General features: G+C 35.8%; 1 protein-coding gene across 1 annotated transcript in view; it reads left to right on the top strand.

Annotated features, from left to right (window-relative positions):
* LOC126831907 (putative ankyrin repeat protein RF_0381) overlaps positions 1-17789 on the top strand; it is a 37208-nt gene that overhangs the window by 9760 nt on the left and 9659 nt on the right. The window contains exons 10-18 of the mRNA XM_050562575.2: positions 507-629; positions 1170-1265; positions 4942-5052; positions 6313-6381; positions 10283-10372; positions 14313-14393; positions 14693-14806; positions 15527-15628; positions 17072-17176. Coding sequence (XP_050418532.1) covers positions 507-629; positions 1170-1265; positions 4942-5052; positions 6313-6381; positions 10283-10372; positions 14313-14393; positions 14693-14806; positions 15527-15628; positions 17072-17176 — 891 coding nt within the window. The remainder of the gene's footprint in view (positions 1-506; positions 630-1169; positions 1266-4941; positions 5053-6312; positions 6382-10282; positions 10373-14312; positions 14394-14692; positions 14807-15526; positions 15629-17071; positions 17177-17789) is intronic.

Genomic DNA, 17789 nt, shown 5'->3' with positions numbered 1-17789 from the left:
AAACATAACCCCTGTTCAAAATATAATCATAAACGCTCGAAAATTCCATCAAAATATTATCTATTTCTTCCGGAATTATGTTAATTGGAAATTTTCACTTGCCATCTCTCGTAATTTCTCACGTCTCGCGAGAGTTCTACTTGACATTTCAGTTAAATTAACCAATGATGCATAGGCGCCATCTATTTTTAGCAATATATTCATCAGAATTTTATTACCATGTGCGATCACATTATACACTAATCGAATACACCAAATAAATGTTCACAATGACAGCATGGCAGCGATCGAAATGTGAATCTTTCACACTCTTTTAAAAAAAAATACATATGTCCATGATTTACAAATAAGGGAGCGATTTTCAATTTTAAGGTGAAGGAGAAAAACCTCCACACGGTCGACATTCTCAATTTAATAGATATAAAATTAAAACCATTTTGTTTTCGAGTGGTCTCACCTGAAAATGTAATTTGATTTTTGAAATATAGTATACCATAATTTTGTAGGCTAGTAAGAAGAGTCATATATTACAGTATGCTATGTCATTACAAGACAAAGTACTAGTACGATTACTGTGTGATGCTGGAGCAGATGTTAATACGTTGGTTACTGTACATCATTATTATAAGGTATAATGTTTAAATATTTAATTACTTAAAGTTAATAATTACTCTACATAATAACTATAAGTATATTAGGATAAATACAGGTATGATTATTATATGACTGCTAATACCTTTCTTCCTAATTACTATCAACTGTTTTAATACAGAGAGAGAGAGACATGGGTTTAAGATTAGAATTACTGAACGGATTTGGATTGTTTGCTATATGTTGAAATTTTTTCTTATTAAACTTTAAATATCTGTAAATTAAATTTGTTTTCTTATTGAATGGTCATGCATGTACTTTAGATCATAAGGTCTGCCATTGAGTCAAGTGGTATGCTTTCGATCCCGCGCTTGTACTTGACAAGGAGTATGGTTGCCTGTCTAACCTCATGGGTTTTCTCTTTGGCCTCCGGTTTCCTTCCACAGTTAAAAAGAATTAAAACCCATTTCTCTCTCTCTGTTGAACATTTTAAGTCACATTTTAGTAACAAGTTTTGAAACAGGTCGAAACTTGTAGTGCTTTGACTTTGTTGTTATATCCCTCAATATATCTTACAGGGGCCTTTGTACTTTGAAGCATTAAATACCAAACTACCAGAGGAAATCTTGTGGAAAATTCTTAAGAGTGGCGCAGACATTAAATTAAAAGATGAAGTAAGTAACTATCAATATTTTAGAACAAAGTAAAATAAGGTTGGGGTGGCCAAGTTTGGATTTTGTCGTTGATTCCATGATGTGGTCAGATTTTTAAATGTGTAATACGGTGTAAGTATAGGATATTTACCTACTCGAGGTTGATATGGTAGAGAACGTGCGGACGAAGCCCCCGCGTTCTCTACCATATCAATCCGAGGGAGAGTAGGTTTATATCCTACATGTACAACGCCATTTCACCCTTAAATTTAATGGGCTCTTCCATTAAAAGGCAACAATGATTGGATAATTGCTCGATAGCTTCCGCCAAATAGCGAAAATTACCGAAGTAATTACGTGCATGTTTTTGTTTATACATCGCCATTTTGGACTATTGAATTGAAACCAAAAACAAAATGGATAGTCAGACAAATAATCAACTTTTTTTAGGCCACACAAAATAAATGTCTTGTTTCTCGGGCAACTGACAGCTGAAACTGTAGGGAGGGAGGGCGGTTTCTTTTTTTTTTTTTACTCATTGATGGTGCAAAATAAAATTTGGCTATTGCTGAAAATTGTTGGGGCGGGAGGGCGGTCTTTCTTTTTTTTTTTTTTTTAAATGAGAAAGTCATTACTTGTTTACGTTTTTGCTTTCCGTTATATTCAACTTTATTGTACATACTTAAAACATAAACCCAAAATCAAGTCTACTAAAACACTGAGACTGAACACTGACTGAAAGGAAAATAATTTTCCATATTTAATTCACATAATTGAAATTGGTTTAAAATAAAATTCCATACGACTATGTAATAGCCCTCCATAAAGACAACAATATTTTTAAAAACTAAGCCTCTTTCACCAGGTGTATCAAAAATAATAATCATGGTAAACAGTATTTAAAACTAAATCTAGTATCGCCGGTTTATTTATAATTATTTACCGAATTCCAACCAATATGCATGTCACACCGTGTCATCGGTATTGGAGATTGCCGGAAATACTGTTTCTTGGGATATTCGGTGTGTTTCTCAGGATATTCGGTGTTCTATCCGGTGTTTATATTGAATGACTATTTAAATCTAACTAACAACTGGTCAGTAAAACCATCAAATCGGTAATCCAATTATTATTTTCCGGATTATCGAAACTACCGTACTAATAATGACCCAGATTCTAAGGTATGCATAATGACGACTATCGTCATCGTATCGTATTCTTAGCTATAATTAATTAACCTGTTCTACGGTTCATTATTTTATCAATAGGATTTTCCAAACAAGGACCGACTGAAGCCGGCAATAATGAGCCGATTACGATCGAATGATTGAAATATTGTCGCCAATGACTTTTAACACGAATCAAATTCTAGTTTATCAGGGGAGGTAATTAATATCACGTGATACAAAATGGAGGTTCTTTCGATATCAATAAAAAAGGCAAATCTACCAAACTTCGCCATTGTTCGGATAAAAAAGACAGCATGTTCATCTGAATCAGTTTTAATACATTTGAATAGATATACATGTATGGCGGATGTAGGTACATGCGGGATATTTTTTTTACGACTTGCTTGTCGATGTGCGGGCGGGCGTTACATATTTATTTTTTTTCATCAAGACTAATAAATAGACTGCACGCGCAACCAATTTTGCGTGCGGGCGGTGCCCGAGAAACAAGTTATTTTATTTGTGTTGCCTTAGCCAACATGTTGACGATGGAATAGATGTGAATGCAAATATCGACGAGGATCTATCCAAAGCCTACAGAAAATTTGGACCAAAAAGCATTCTTTTCCAAGAATCCTGACAGTAAACCATGATTGAAGGTTTTCGGTATGTTCAGAGAAGGATTTGACCGACTGTTTTAAGTGGACTGTACCAAAAATACTTTACAAAGGAACTCTTGGGCGATAAATACTTTCAAGTCTTGTAGTGTGTGGAGAAATAATCACAATGTGGACGAAAAGAAAATTCTGACATGTCTTAGACATGGATAACCGATCTAAATACATGTATATCGATAAGTACGCCGTCTATTTCAGCCCGGAATGTTACAAACTGTACCATAACAATTTTTAATTGTCAAAAGAATAAAAATTTATTTCTGTGTTTTTTGTTTTATTTCGATCATCTATGTCATCAGCAGTTCATATGAGCCGAATATATCAACCTGAGATGACGTCATTAGCGGTTGATATGAAATATCAACCTGTCATGACGTCATCAGTGGTTGATATGAACAAATATATCAACCTATGATGACGTCATGACGGGTTGTTATGAGATTTAACTGCTACGGACATCAATGAAAAAACGACCGCCAGTTGTATATTTCAACATAGCACCCCGAGGTGGTTCATTTATTTTGGTATTGTTCAGTACCAAATTGTTTTATTATATGACAGTTGAGATCGGAATTCGGAGGCAACTTGTATGTGTCGCTCGTTTGTGGATTGAGATGAGATCGTAGTTTGTTAAATTTACAGGTCTTATAGCCAATCTTATCTCTTATATTATATCTATATTTATACTTTACTAACGTATTATATCTATATTTATACTTTACTAACGTATTATATCTATATTTATACTTTACTAACGTATTATATCTATATTTATACTTTACTAACGTATTATATCTATATTTATACTTTACTAATGTATTATATCTATATTTATACTTTACTAACATATTAAAAACTCTAATTAAATATTACTGGTATTTTCTCACTGAAAATTCTACACTTTAAATGAAATGAAATGGGGTTTAACGTCCTACTGTTCTGCTCCAAACTGGGCTAATGAAGACGGGCATCCGCCAAACAGTGTGCCGTGGGGGAGATTTTTGCCCGGACAGCGGCACTACGGTCCGCTCTTATACAGAATTCCAACTGTCAGGGATCTTTTACGTGCATGCCAATGTGTACTCGGGACCTCGTTTTTTTGTCCCATCTGAACGACTAGACAGCTGTCCTTGTCAGGCCCTCCGTCCTGCATCAATGACAAGGGGGAACCATGCAGGAAAATCTGGATGAACTTTCTCGGCCAATAGGGGATCAAACACTCGACCTCCAGGCTAGTGAGCCAGCCTCTTACCAATCCGAACGACTAGACAGCTGTTCTTATCAGGTCCTCCGTCCTGCATCACTGACAAGGGAGAACCACTCCGGAAAATCTGGATGAACTTTCTTGGCCAATGCAGAGTCTACACTTTAAATATGATTATTATTATATTTATACTCTACTATAAAGTATGATAATTAAATTCAAATTTCTCATTGAAAATTGTGCATTTTGAGGATGATTATTATATTTTTTAGTTACATTGTTTACTGAAATAGATTTTCTTGGAATCCAATTGTCTTGATTGGCAGGCTTCCTGCTGAAATAGAGCCACGGTGGTTCAGTGAGTAATGTGCTGGCTTACTAAACAGGAAATCTCAGGTTCAAGCGCAGTGTTGTCAGAGAAAGTTCTTCAGTATTTTCAAGCGAGGTGCCACCTTGTCAGTGCTGTAGCGTGGCAGTGAGCAGTGCTTTAATTATTATTGCGATGGGATGGAAAACCTAGTACGTCCTGGCGATGCACATAAAAAGAACCCTTGGCCTTTGGAATTTGATAAAATTGTATCGCTGCTTGTGACATTGTATTGCTGCTGGTTTACACATGTATATATTTCATCTGCTATTATTTTCAGAGAGGACGAAATGCTTTGATATTTGCTTTAGATAAAAGTAATGGCCGTATACCACTATCAGTAATAGAATATTTGATAAAGAATGGAGCTTATATAGCAGATAGAGATGAGGTAAAAATATTGAAAATGTTTTAAAATTGGTTCAAAATACTACTTTTCTGCATCAACTGGGCATGTGTATTCCATATGTTGTACTTTGAAAAAAAAACAATTCAAGAGGCCTCATAAATCAATCATTGATAAAAGTTCCTTCATGGCCGGATCAAGCCCCTAATATTATAGGGACTTCTAAATTAGTTGTATATGAGTTCAGTTCCGGACTGGGTCCACCTGTCCACCTGTCCACCTGTCCGTGGGCCTATGCCTATAAAGAAAAAATAAAAAAGTAAAGAGAAAGAAAGGAGAGGCGGAGGAAAGAAGAGAAAGAAGGAAGGAAGGAGAGGACAGGACACAGGACATGAGAAAGAAAAGATAGGAAAAAAATGACTGACAAAAAACACAAAAAAAGAAGCGTACTACAAGGAAAGAACCTTATTAGTTTAACCTCATTATACCGAGAACCGTGTAATTCATCTTTTGTTTTTGACACTGAAGAGAATTCTCAAATAGTGCTCTTAGGTCATTCTGTTATCTAATTGTATCAGGAAATCAAAAATTTGCCTTCTGCTTTGGTCTGAAATGCTTGGAAAATGGGTTTGCGGTTGTCAATTTTCAAAATTTCAACCCCAGACCCCCCTCGGGCGCTTGTGACGTGCCTTTGGCGCGTACTTCTGCGGGCCTTTGTTAATGACCTGACAGGGGGGCCAAAAGCCCACCAGTCCGGCACTGTATGAGTTGTATATGTTTGTGCCAAATAAATCGAACTGTCTATCATAGTCATATACAAATTGAATTTGCATTTATGTGGGTTTGGCAGACAATGACTAGAATATGCCCCCTTTTCACTGTTGATGCAAGGGTTCCAGTGACATTTTCATCCAGGGGCTCTAATCTGGCCCATTGTTTCTCCTGTTCTGGGTGGTTGGATGGCCGAATGGTTAGCACGTGCGTGCTGTATCATAAGGTCTGTCATTGAGTCAATTGGCGTGGTTTCGATCGATTCCCTTGTTGTACGTGACAAGGAGTGGGGTCGCCTGTCCAATCTCGTGGGTTTCCTCCAGTTTCCTCCCACTGCTAAAGACCCCTACGCATAAACAAATTATAGAAATAAAATTGAACTGTGTGTTAGTCCCGAAATGACCTAGTTTGTGTCGAGTGGACTTTAAACCCCATTTCTCTCTCTCTCCTCCTGTTCTAAATACAGCCCAACTAGCTTTTAGACTAATATAAGATATTTTCGGATGATGTTAAGTTTTATTTTATATATTACAGACAGGAGTGAATATAAGAGATGTAGCTAGATTAGCTCGTAGAAAGGATATTGTAGACTACATTGACAAGGTAATTTAATTTATCAAAGGAATAAGTAATAATACTGTATCCTGGATGTCATTTTATCTGTATGTTACTATCATATTCTTAAAGATATGTTCACTTAATTAGGTCTCTTATTCAAGCCCCCAAATTTTTTTCATCTAAATATATGAGCAAGAAAAGATGATAGATTTAGGATGATTAATCATTTGAAAAAAAGGTTGTTTGAAACGAAATGTTATGATTAAAGTAGTACTCTAGTGGCTCCTTGGGTTGGAAACTTTAAAGAGACTGTTTAGAATGTTGGATGCAAGTAGATATATTAAAATAATCTCTTTCTCAGGATCTTTGCTTGATCATATTACAGAACATTATCTTTTTAAAAAAACTGAGGCAGTATGCATAACAATGTTGATTTATAGTTACTTCCTGACATAGCAACAACAGATAATCAAACTGTGAAATATTCACACAAGCTTGGTTTGTATTCGTATGTCATATGATATTTACCACAAATGTTTTAGGATAAGGCCGTGTTAAATTAATTCTGTGTTTTGGGTCAACCGCGCGCGTAGCTTTCACATCGTCAAATCGATGGTTGTGTTGATTTTCTACACGGTAGTTTGTGTTGTGTTTTGATTTCGTCAGCTCCGCTCGCGTACCTATCCACACAGTACATTCTTCACTATCGAACACACGCCTGTCTATTTTAGGCGACATATGCACATTTTTTATTTACACGCATAAATATTGGTTTTAAAAAATAGAATAATATCGTAATTTGTATACAGAAAGATTTAAAAACAAATCACGGTCATAAATTTAAAACGTTATTACATTACTCCATGTGTCACCACGCGAAATTTCGCTGCCACGTTGTCCTTGGTTACATGTGTACATCTATAGACTTGTTTGTCCTGACACGCGCTGACTTCTAATAACAATTTAACGGACTGGACAATTTTTATTTTATTTACTATTATTTCCGGTACAGCGCGACTTATTTCAACTTGCCTACAACTTCCATCATGGCGGATTCGGTGGCAGTAGACACTGGTGAAAAAACCCTCCTAAATCTACAAATATCGGTGCTGCCAGGGAAAATAAAGGCATTGCAGTGGACCGTTGTAGAAACTCCATATGAGTACACTTTTAGTAATCTTAAAGAGGCTTTGTGTAATGACTCTGACGCATTATTTCCTCGTCATTATCTGTCAAATGCACTGCGACAAAAAAATGAAATTGACCAGGGCGGCCTTAAAATGCAGTTCTACAACATAGAATGTGACATCCACACCTGATGGAATATCTAGTAATAATAGAATCTTCCTAAAAACAATCCTGGAGATGGCTCTATTGAGTATATTCAGCAATATTCTGAGTATGTGTTGTGTTAAAAATTGGGAGGTGTGTTGTGTTGACCTCCCTCCCTCATTGAATTCTGGAGACCCTAAAACCTGAAACACAGAATTAATTTAACATGGCCTAATATACATAGCAACAATATAAATTCAAGTCATATAATATTCATATCAGTGTGTTTTGTTTGTATTAGTGTGCCAGCGTCATCTTGCATTTAAAAACAAAACTGAACACAATTGCTTCTGTAAAAATAACTTTCTTTTAAACAAAATATATAAATTATTAATTTTTGCGACTGAACCGTTTTGAAAAGATACGTGAAGTTGAATGAAAGTTTTAAGTCACAATCAAATGACTGCTGAATTATCATCCATGTACATTCATTGTTTATCGCCAAAATTAAATCATGCTGAAGGTAGTGAAACATTTTGAGATTTTATCGCTAAAGCTTCATCATGCTAAATGTTGTGAAACCGATTGAGATTTTGTAAAGGATGTTATTCTGGTTAAAGATGCATTATTTAAGAGCTAAATTTGCCTATTGCAGATCTTTCCTTTGACCTCAAATGTTATATAAATAATTTATGCGACATTTATTTACATACCAGGCCCATAATCAACTCTCTGGAACTTCAGATGGTTTTGATTGTCAACAGATTTATGATTTAATTTAAAAATGACAATTGAGACTACACTGTTCTGTAAACAGAATGAAGTAATTTGACTTATATTTTCAACATATTACCTTTTCATTATCTATTGTTTTAAGTATTATGGCGAGAACTGTCAGCTCTTTATCTAAATCTTACATAATGCATCTTTAACTTTCCCTGATTGATCACCATGTCATGCTATGTTGATAATATAAAATACCCTCACACCATCATCTGTTATACATCAATGGATATATTTGAATTTTAATAATTCATAGATGACAAAGCGAATATAATTGATACTCAATTAAATCAAGCAATTCCATACATCCGTCATGTGGATGTATATTGTCTTCGCCCCTGTCTGTCCGGATGTCTGTCCGTCCGTTCACAATTTGTTTGTGGACGCTCTACACGTCACAATTTTTATCCAAATTTGACGAAACTTGAAATATAGGTCTATCTCCCAAAGATCTCGATTCCTTTCAATATTCACATGTATCAGAGCATAACTTCATGGATTATGGCCCCTGATTGTATGAAAAATCACGTTTTTAGCTTGTGGACATTCTAAAGGTCACAATTTTGATCCAATTTTGATTAAACTTGAAAAGCATGTTTATAACCCAAAGATCTTGGTTCCTTTATATATTCGTGCATATCGAATTGTAAGTTCCTGAATTATGGCCCTTGATTGTACGAAAAATATCGTTTTGAGTTTGTGGTCCCTATACAGGTCACAATTTTTATCTGTTTTAAAAAAAAAAACGTGTGAATATATCACAGTTATACATTAATATAATGATGGTTGAGTTCGAATTTCATGAAAATCGGACTAAAACTGACGAACATGATGGCCGCCCCTTGTCCGCAAATAGTGTAAAAATATGGTATATCAAGGTTGTGGATCCTCTAGAGGCCACAGTTTTTATCTAATTTGGATGAAACTTTAAATATATGTTTATATCGTAAAGATCTTGGTTGCTTTTGATAATCACACATATCCGAACGTAACTTCCTTGATTATGGCCCCTGATTGGTAGAAAAATCGCATTTTTAGCTTGTGGGTTCTCTAGAGGTCACAATTTCAGGAAAATCGAAATGAAACTGCCCAACAAAATGGCCGCTCTTTGTACGCAAATTGTGTATAAGTATGTAATACAAAGGTTTTGGACCCTCTAGAGGTCACAATTTTTATCCGATTTTGATGAAACTTAAAACATATCTTTATATTCCAAAAATCTTAGTCCCTGTCGATATTTGCGCATTTGAGACCATAACTTTCTGGATTATGGCACCTGATTTTACAACAAGTTGTTTTTGTTTTTAGCTTGTTCTCTATCCATCTCTTGCAAAATGTGGGCGTATCTTGTCTGGGCACGGCAAATGACCCTAGTCAGCTAATGTCCTGGGTTTATATTATTTACCATGTAACAAATTCTATTTATTTACTTTTATTGTTCTTTGGGTAAGAGGGGCGTTGCCGAATGGTTGGCACATGCGCGCTGTGTATCATTAGGTCTGTCATTGAGTTAGCTGGTGTGGTTTCGATTCCCCAGTTGTACGTGACAAGGTGTAGTGTCGCCCGTCAAACCTCATGGATTTTCTCTGAGTCATCTGGTTTCCTCCCACTGCTAAAGACCCCTATTGAAATAAAATTGAACGATGAGTTAGTCCCGCGAAATGACCTAGTTTGTGTGGAGTGGACCTTAAACCCCATCTCTCTCTCTCTCTCTCTCTCTCTCTCTCTCTCTCTCTCTCTAATCAGATTGAATGTTGGGTAATTCTAATATCTCCACTCAACAGAAGTATAAACAGACTAATAAATAGCATAGAGTGGTGGTTTAATCAGAACGTTTCAGGTCATACAACCCTATTTCAAATTCTCTTTTTTAATGTTATTATATTTACAGTATTATGTGAAGATATTAAGAAAATCTGATATTAAAATGTTAGAGAAACTAACTGTAGATGGCTATGACAGTATAATGATACAACACAATGTAAGTTATACAAGCCTGGACATAAGGCATCTGTTACAGACACTTTGTCAAGTACAAATGTGGACATAGGCACAACGTATATATATATACAAGGGTGGACAATGGGCACTTATATATATACTGTTCAAAAAAACTAGGGGATATTCAGAAACAATACAAAACTGCGGAAATGCACTGCTGTTTTTATTAGAGGTAACCAGTGTATGTTAATAACAGGCCAATTGCCTACACATGAACATAAACAGTTCATATGGGCGGCTTATCTGACGGCCCCATTTCACTCGCAAAGAGATACACTGTCAAAAGTGAAAATGGACGTTTTTGATTTTTGTCAATCTGACCTACTCCTCTTGCTGTGCCACAGCCGAATTCTTTCAGTGTTGTCAGTTGATGTTGACGTCGACGAACACGTCTCCGATAAACCAGCAAGCGGCAGTTTTCATCAACCCTTCCTTGAAGTGTCAAATTTGACTCCCACGTGTATGGCACTATTGCATGTCGCACATGCAGCTCAGTGGTTCTGTTGGGGCGATAAGTTCTTCATCAGTGAACATACTCTCAAAGCATGTCAAGTGTCCATGACTATTTATCATATGACAACCTGCATAGGTATTTGCATTTCAATATCCCCTACTTTTTTTGAAGAGTATACAAAGGTGGACATAGGGCACAACATAATATATACAAGGGTGGACAGAAGGCACCTGTCACAGCGTTTGTCAGATACAAATTATCACAAAACATATACAGTAGAACTTGTATTAAGCAAGCACCCAAGGGAAATTTAAAAATGCTTGCTTAATGGAGGTGCTCTTTGACTAGAGGTATCCAATATTGCCCCAACCCCTACCACAAAAAATAAAGATATAGATTGCATATATTTTTTTTATTCATGTAGTATAACAATACATGTACTTTTTATCTAGTTGTGAATTCAAAGTAGTCGCGTATACATGTTTGTTTAGTAATACTGGATCTCTGGCCCCCCAATATTTCTTTTACTTTCATCATACTGAATCATAGCATCTAAAAGCTTTTCAAAATGCTGTGAATTTGAGTATTTCCCACCCCAACTATTTTAGCGATTACGCGACCACTTAAAAAAAACTCGGTGCTTTTTGTGCTGACATAAATTAATTACGCTTGGGTGCATTGGGAGCGAACATCAATACTTGCATCGATAAATTTGAACGTCGCTGAATCTTGCGCCGAACGAAATTCTTTACTCAAATCTCGAACATAACTTCTGTAAACTTGTCATTTTGTACCAACTGTCGATACTACTGTCTACCATTGTGATGCATTCGATAATATTTATCCATTTTTGTGAAGAAAATCGATGCATTAATTTTTTTTTTATCAAAAAAGCACATGAACAAAAAAACATCGCTGATTTTATCACCGATTTACAGGGGGTGTAACTCTGCATGCAATATTATAGGGGGCGCTAAAAAGTCTGTTTAACAACAAAGTGGCAATGGAAAAGAGATACTAGATGATCGTGACAAAACTCGGTACTTTCATTTTATTCAATCAGTATCAAATAATGTGTCGTTACGCGTGAAAACAATGATCAGGCTGGTCGTTTAATAAAACAAAAGATTAATAAACAGATAATCCCGGGTTGATTGTTATTTTTACGTTTCTTTTTACCTGATCAGTGGGGGTCCAGTTAATTAACTACTACTCACAGGATTAGCGGGAGTGTTAGGACTACGAAGAAAGAACAACAAGATGGTATCATTCAACAATGGCCGTTGAATAGGTGATGTTTTGTTGAATTTATAAGTAAAATAGTTACCGCTGGCCGTGTTAGAGGAGTGACCGTTGAAACAGTAGAATTTTTACGGGGGGGAATTTTTTGGTGCTCGTTGAAGCAAGTGTTTGCTGATTAGGAGTGCACGCCCGAGCAAGTTCTACTGTATATTATAGTGAAAACGGTATGTGATAATTTGTGTCCGACAAAGGCTGTGTTATTAGGTGTCTTCTGTCCAGGTTTGAAGCTATAAGCTGTCTGTAAATTCCAAAAGCTATTACATCTTTAATTAAACCCTTCTATTATCTTAATAATAATAATAATAATTTATTTATAGAGCGCCTATAATCCAATACTTAGATTGCTCTATGGCGCTATTACATTATTGTAAAGGTATAAAATATAAAACATCTCAATAATAAGAACATTGCACAATTAGAATAAAATATGGTATACAATAATAAAAAAGTAAACTCTGAAAAAGCTTAAGCATTTAGCAATTAAAATGGCTTTTAAAAAGGTGGGTCTTTAACTTTTTCTTAAAAACAGGCAGGGAAGGGGAATCTTTAATTTCAGAAGGTAACTTATTCCATAGTTTAAAAGCAGCAAAACTATAAGACCTTTCCCCAAATGAGGATTTTGCATGATAGGGCATTAGCAAGTTTTTGTTTTGTGATCTAAGTGTGCGTGTAGGAATATATGGGGTCACTAGTTGTTTGAGGTAGTCAGGTGAGTCTTCAATATTAATGACAGCATATGTTAGAGAGAGTATTTTAAATTCAATTCTGCTAGTAACTGGCAGCCAATGCAGTTGGTGTAAAATAGGGGTGATATGTTCACATAGTTTAGTTCTAGTAATGACTCGAGCGGCTTTGTTTTGAATTTTTTGTAATCTATTTAGCTGAAGAGAAGGCAAGTTAAACAATAAAGAATTACAATAATCAAGGCGGGAGGTTACAAGTGAGTTGACAAGCATTTTAGAAGTATCAGTATCAATAAAGTTTCTTATGCGACCTATATTATATAGTTGAAAATTGGCGGATTTACACATATTCGACACATGTTCTTTCATGTCAAAATTTTTCCCAAATTTAACACCGAGGTTCCGTACACTGTTACTTGGATGTATGACAGCACCACCCACTTTAACATATTTTGTAATAATTGATGAGAGTCTATGATCGGTTCCTATTTTTAATAATTCAGTTTTATCATCGTTTAGTTTTAAAAAGTTGTTTTTCATCCAGTTTTTTACATTATCAATACATTTCTCCAACTGAATGATTTGTTTACTTTCGTTGTCGGGTGTTACAGCCACATACAGTTGTGTGTCGTCTGCGTATATATGATAGTCTAAATTGTGATCTCTAAGAAGTTTACCAAGAGGGCAAGTATAAGCCGTAAATAATAACGGACCGAGTACTGATCCTTGCGGAATTCCATATTTTATGTCTACTGGTTTTGATGACTGCTTATTTATGACAACAGACTGTTTTCGTGAAGTGAGATATGATTCAAACCATTTCAGGGCATAGCCAGTAATTCCAAAATAATCTTTTAAACGTGTAAGTAGAAGTGCTTGGTCGATGGTATCAAAAGCAGCACTTAGGTCAAGAAGAACAAGAAAAACTACATTTTTATTATCTAGATTAATTAAAATATCATTTTGCACTCGGAGTAAAGCCGTTTCTGTACTATGGAGTTTTTTGTATGCGGATTGAAAGGGTTCGTCCAGATGCTGAAATTTTAAATGATCTTTAAATCTAACAGATACTGCTTTTTCCACAAGTTTAGATAAAAATGATAGGTTAGATACTGGCCGATAATTTTTGAAGATGTTACTGTCTAAAGTACTTTTTTTGATTAAGGGAAAAACTAAAGCTTTTTTCAGAACATCAGGGAAGGTACCAGTTGATAATGATGTATTTACAATATAAGTAAGAACAGGACACAGTTCTTCGATGCACATTCTTCTCACATTACTCTAAGGGTCTCGGCATATTCTCCACTACTCACTTTCTCTCACGCAGACGACATACACTCAAACAATAATACATGTAAACAATATAGTTGACAAGGTTATCACTGTATTACTTTCAGTCTGGCAATAAGATATCTTGTGAAATCTTTGTTTTGTCTCTTGTAGTATCTTTTAATTAACTGGTATAATTATTTTTATTTCAGAGTCGTGATACGTTTGTATTTGCCAGTGGTAATGAAACAGATGATGTACTCCAATTTATTGATTGGTTACCTGAATTTGAAGTAAGTAAGAGAATTAATTGAATTTATTTGCATAACTAGTCTTGATTTTTATTATCTCCTTCATGATTCATTGATTGATTCTGTGTGTTCAATTATTTTAAGTGCAAAAACATTTGCTTCAAGACAAACTAACTTGAACCAATGTAATGCAGATGTGCCAAGTCAAAAGTTGGACTAAGACAAGAGTATAGTGTTTTGTAGTTCACAAATTGATAAACGTGTAGTTTGTAGTTACAGATGGGAACAAACACAGTTATCTTTATTTGGCTTACCATAAACTCAAAAGTTTTTTTTTGCAGAAACTTGTATTACGTCTTCATAAAGGGTTGAAGACTGGTAGTGAATTACATGAAATAAAAGAAATATTTAGCATTTGTGATTCTCCACATTTACTGGTTAATACCAAAGACAAGGTAAGAGATCGGAGGGTATACATTTTATATATTGTATAATATAGAACTACTATTAAAGGAGCTAAATCGCTAACATTTGGGACCTAGAAATTGACAAAAGTGGGTCGCAACGCATATAATACTGTAATATGAATGTATATAAACTGATTTACATTCAATGGTTTCCGTTTTTACTCCAATTTCAAATCAGTTATGTTCGGCGAAATAAGCCAGCAGTCTCAAGCCAGTGCCAATTTCTAGCATCTGGTTATTCCAGTCTACATACGTCATAGTTTCTAAATGTAGATTAAATAAACCTCATAATTGTACTATATCTTTGATTCTTTTGGATGAATCCATTTGGAAGATTCATTATGTTTCAAGGAGTTCAACTTATGCAGATATAAGGTATGCTCGTGGCTCTGTGAGTAATGCAGTAGCTCACTATACAGGTGGTCTGAGAAAGTCCCTCAGTGTTTCTCAATGTTGTTTCCCTTTGCCAACAGTTTACGATGAAGCGCCTGGCAAGGAGCAGCATCTAGTCCTTCAGATGGAACAAAAAACAGGTCGTGCATAAACTTCATTTCAGTTCCAAGTATGCCATTACTTAAATGTGGTTGATAAATAAGGCAGTCGATTCTGATCAGATATTCATAAAATAAATTATATTAATTTTCTTTATGAAAGTGATAATGCCTCTTTAAAATTTGATTTTACATGTATATTGATTTGAACTTTCAGGGAGGCAGGTCATCGGTAATATTGGCAGTTCTTTATGATAGACTTGATGTTCTGGAGTTTTTATTAGAACAGCCAGGTGTAGAAATTAATAGTCAAGACAATGTAAGCCTTTTGTTTTCATATTTTCTATTGCTAAAAATAGCCTCACTTCACAAATGGGTTGCAAATAAAGCACTTTAAATTCTAGGACATGAACAATTATTTTAGTTGTCAATGAAAAGGGAAGAGGCAATACCCTCTGGACTATAATGTTGTTTGATGAGGGGTTGGGGTAACTGAGATTTCTACTAAGTTCCGATTTCTGTGATTGTTGTAAGGCTCGTTCACACGTACACTGCCCCAGAAATAGGTTCACCAGCCTAAGCGTGTGAATTCTATGGCTTACCTACACAGCTAAAGATGCCTATGGGCAAAAGAGAGAGAGAGAGAGAGAAATGGGGTTTAACATCCACTCGACACAAACTAGGTCATTTCGGGACTAACATATGGTTTAATTTTATTTCAATAATTCGCTTGCACGTAGGGGTCTTTAGCAGTGGGAGGAAACCGAAGGACCCAGAAAAAACCCACGAGGTTGGACAGGCAACCCTACTCCTTGTCACGTACAACCGGGGATTCAAAACCACGCCAGCTGACTCAATGACAGGCTTCATGATACAGCGCGCACATGCTAACCATTCAGCCATCCAACCCCCCTGTCTATGGGCAAGCAATTTATTGAAATAGAGATGTACCATATGTTCGTTTCACTTTAGATTGTAAGGTCTGTGATCAATACCAGTATCATGGTTTCAATCCCATACTCATCAGTCACCCAGAAGGAGTAGGTTCACCTGCCTATTATAATCTTGTTGGTTTTCTCTGGGTTCTAAGGATTCCTTCCACTGCTAAAGGTAACAGCATGTAAGGCTAATTATTAAGATACAGATAAACTGTGTTAGTCTTGATGTGACCTGATTTGTGTTGAATGGATGTTAATATGTTAAAAACTGTATCAAATTGTGTTTAAAGTCCACTCGACACAAACTACGTCATTTCGGGACCGACACATGATTGAATTTTATTTCAATAACTAGCTTGCACAAAGGGGTCTTTAGCAGTGGGAGGAAACCAGAGGTCCCAGTGAATACCCATGAGGTTGGACAGGCGATCCTACACCTTGTTACTTACAACTGTGGGATCGAAACAACGGCAGTTGACTCAATTTTATTTCAATAACTCGCTTGTGCGTACTGGTATTTAGCAATGGGAGGAAACTGGAGGACCTGGAGAAAACCCATGAGGTTAGACAGGCGACCCTACGCCTTGTTATGTACAACCAGGGAATCGAAACAACGCCAGTTGACTCAATAACAGACCTTATGTCAGGATACATCGCGCAATTGCTAACCATTTGGCCATCCAGCGCCCCGCCTCCACCCAGTTTGTGAGAACTCATGGCTTAGAAAAAAAGACAAATGCAGTGATGGTCTAGTTAAATTGGTGTTTTATTATACGAAAGTATTGCGAGCCCTTTGCATATATTCATAAATTTGAATATTACAGTGTTACAGAACAGCATATCATTATGCATGTCACCTTGGAAAAAATGGAGAAGAAATAAGGGAATTGCTGAAAAACAACCAGATCGACACAGATATAGTTGACAATGTAAATACCACAAACCTTTTTATAACTACAAATCTTTTGATGGAATATCACCAGATGATCGATCACCCTTTCTTTATCCATAATTGTAATTATATAAGCAAACTTGGTGTAATTTAAAAGAAAACACATTGCATCAATGATAATCTGCATGGATTGGTCGATTATGACGAAGCATGGGAAATGTCAATATGATTAAAATACAGATATATATTTAGTTTCGTTTTTTTTATACTTTCGATGGTCAGACCGTTTCATTGGCTAGTTCCTCACATCAATTAGAAGTTTAGAATGCCTGTTCTATAACAACTCTTCCAGATCTTACTGTTGTAGGGTGACCCATGTACTCACAGAAATACAGTCCACCGCTGATAGTTCGAGACTACCACTGAAGCGTGCACATTCGCCGTGCCGAGACCAACTTTCTGACAGTATGATACTATAAATAGCCATGGCACGTGCAATTCTCTACAAATCTATCAACTATTACAGTTATGTTTGGTAAAAAAAGTAGTCTTGATTATCCCGACCTGTCATTCAGACGTAGAATGGTCGATAGACTGGTTAAGCGAGACTAATTTCAAAACAAGGGCACGTAACCTATCTTTTAATTCAA

This window comes from Patella vulgata, chromosome 9 (genome assembly GCF_932274485.2).
Source record: "Patella vulgata chromosome 9, xgPatVulg1.2, whole genome shotgun sequence".
Lineage (NCBI taxonomy): Eukaryota > Metazoa > Mollusca > Gastropoda > Patellidae > Patella > Patella vulgata.
This window is presented reverse-complemented; position numbering and strand designations above follow the sequence as displayed.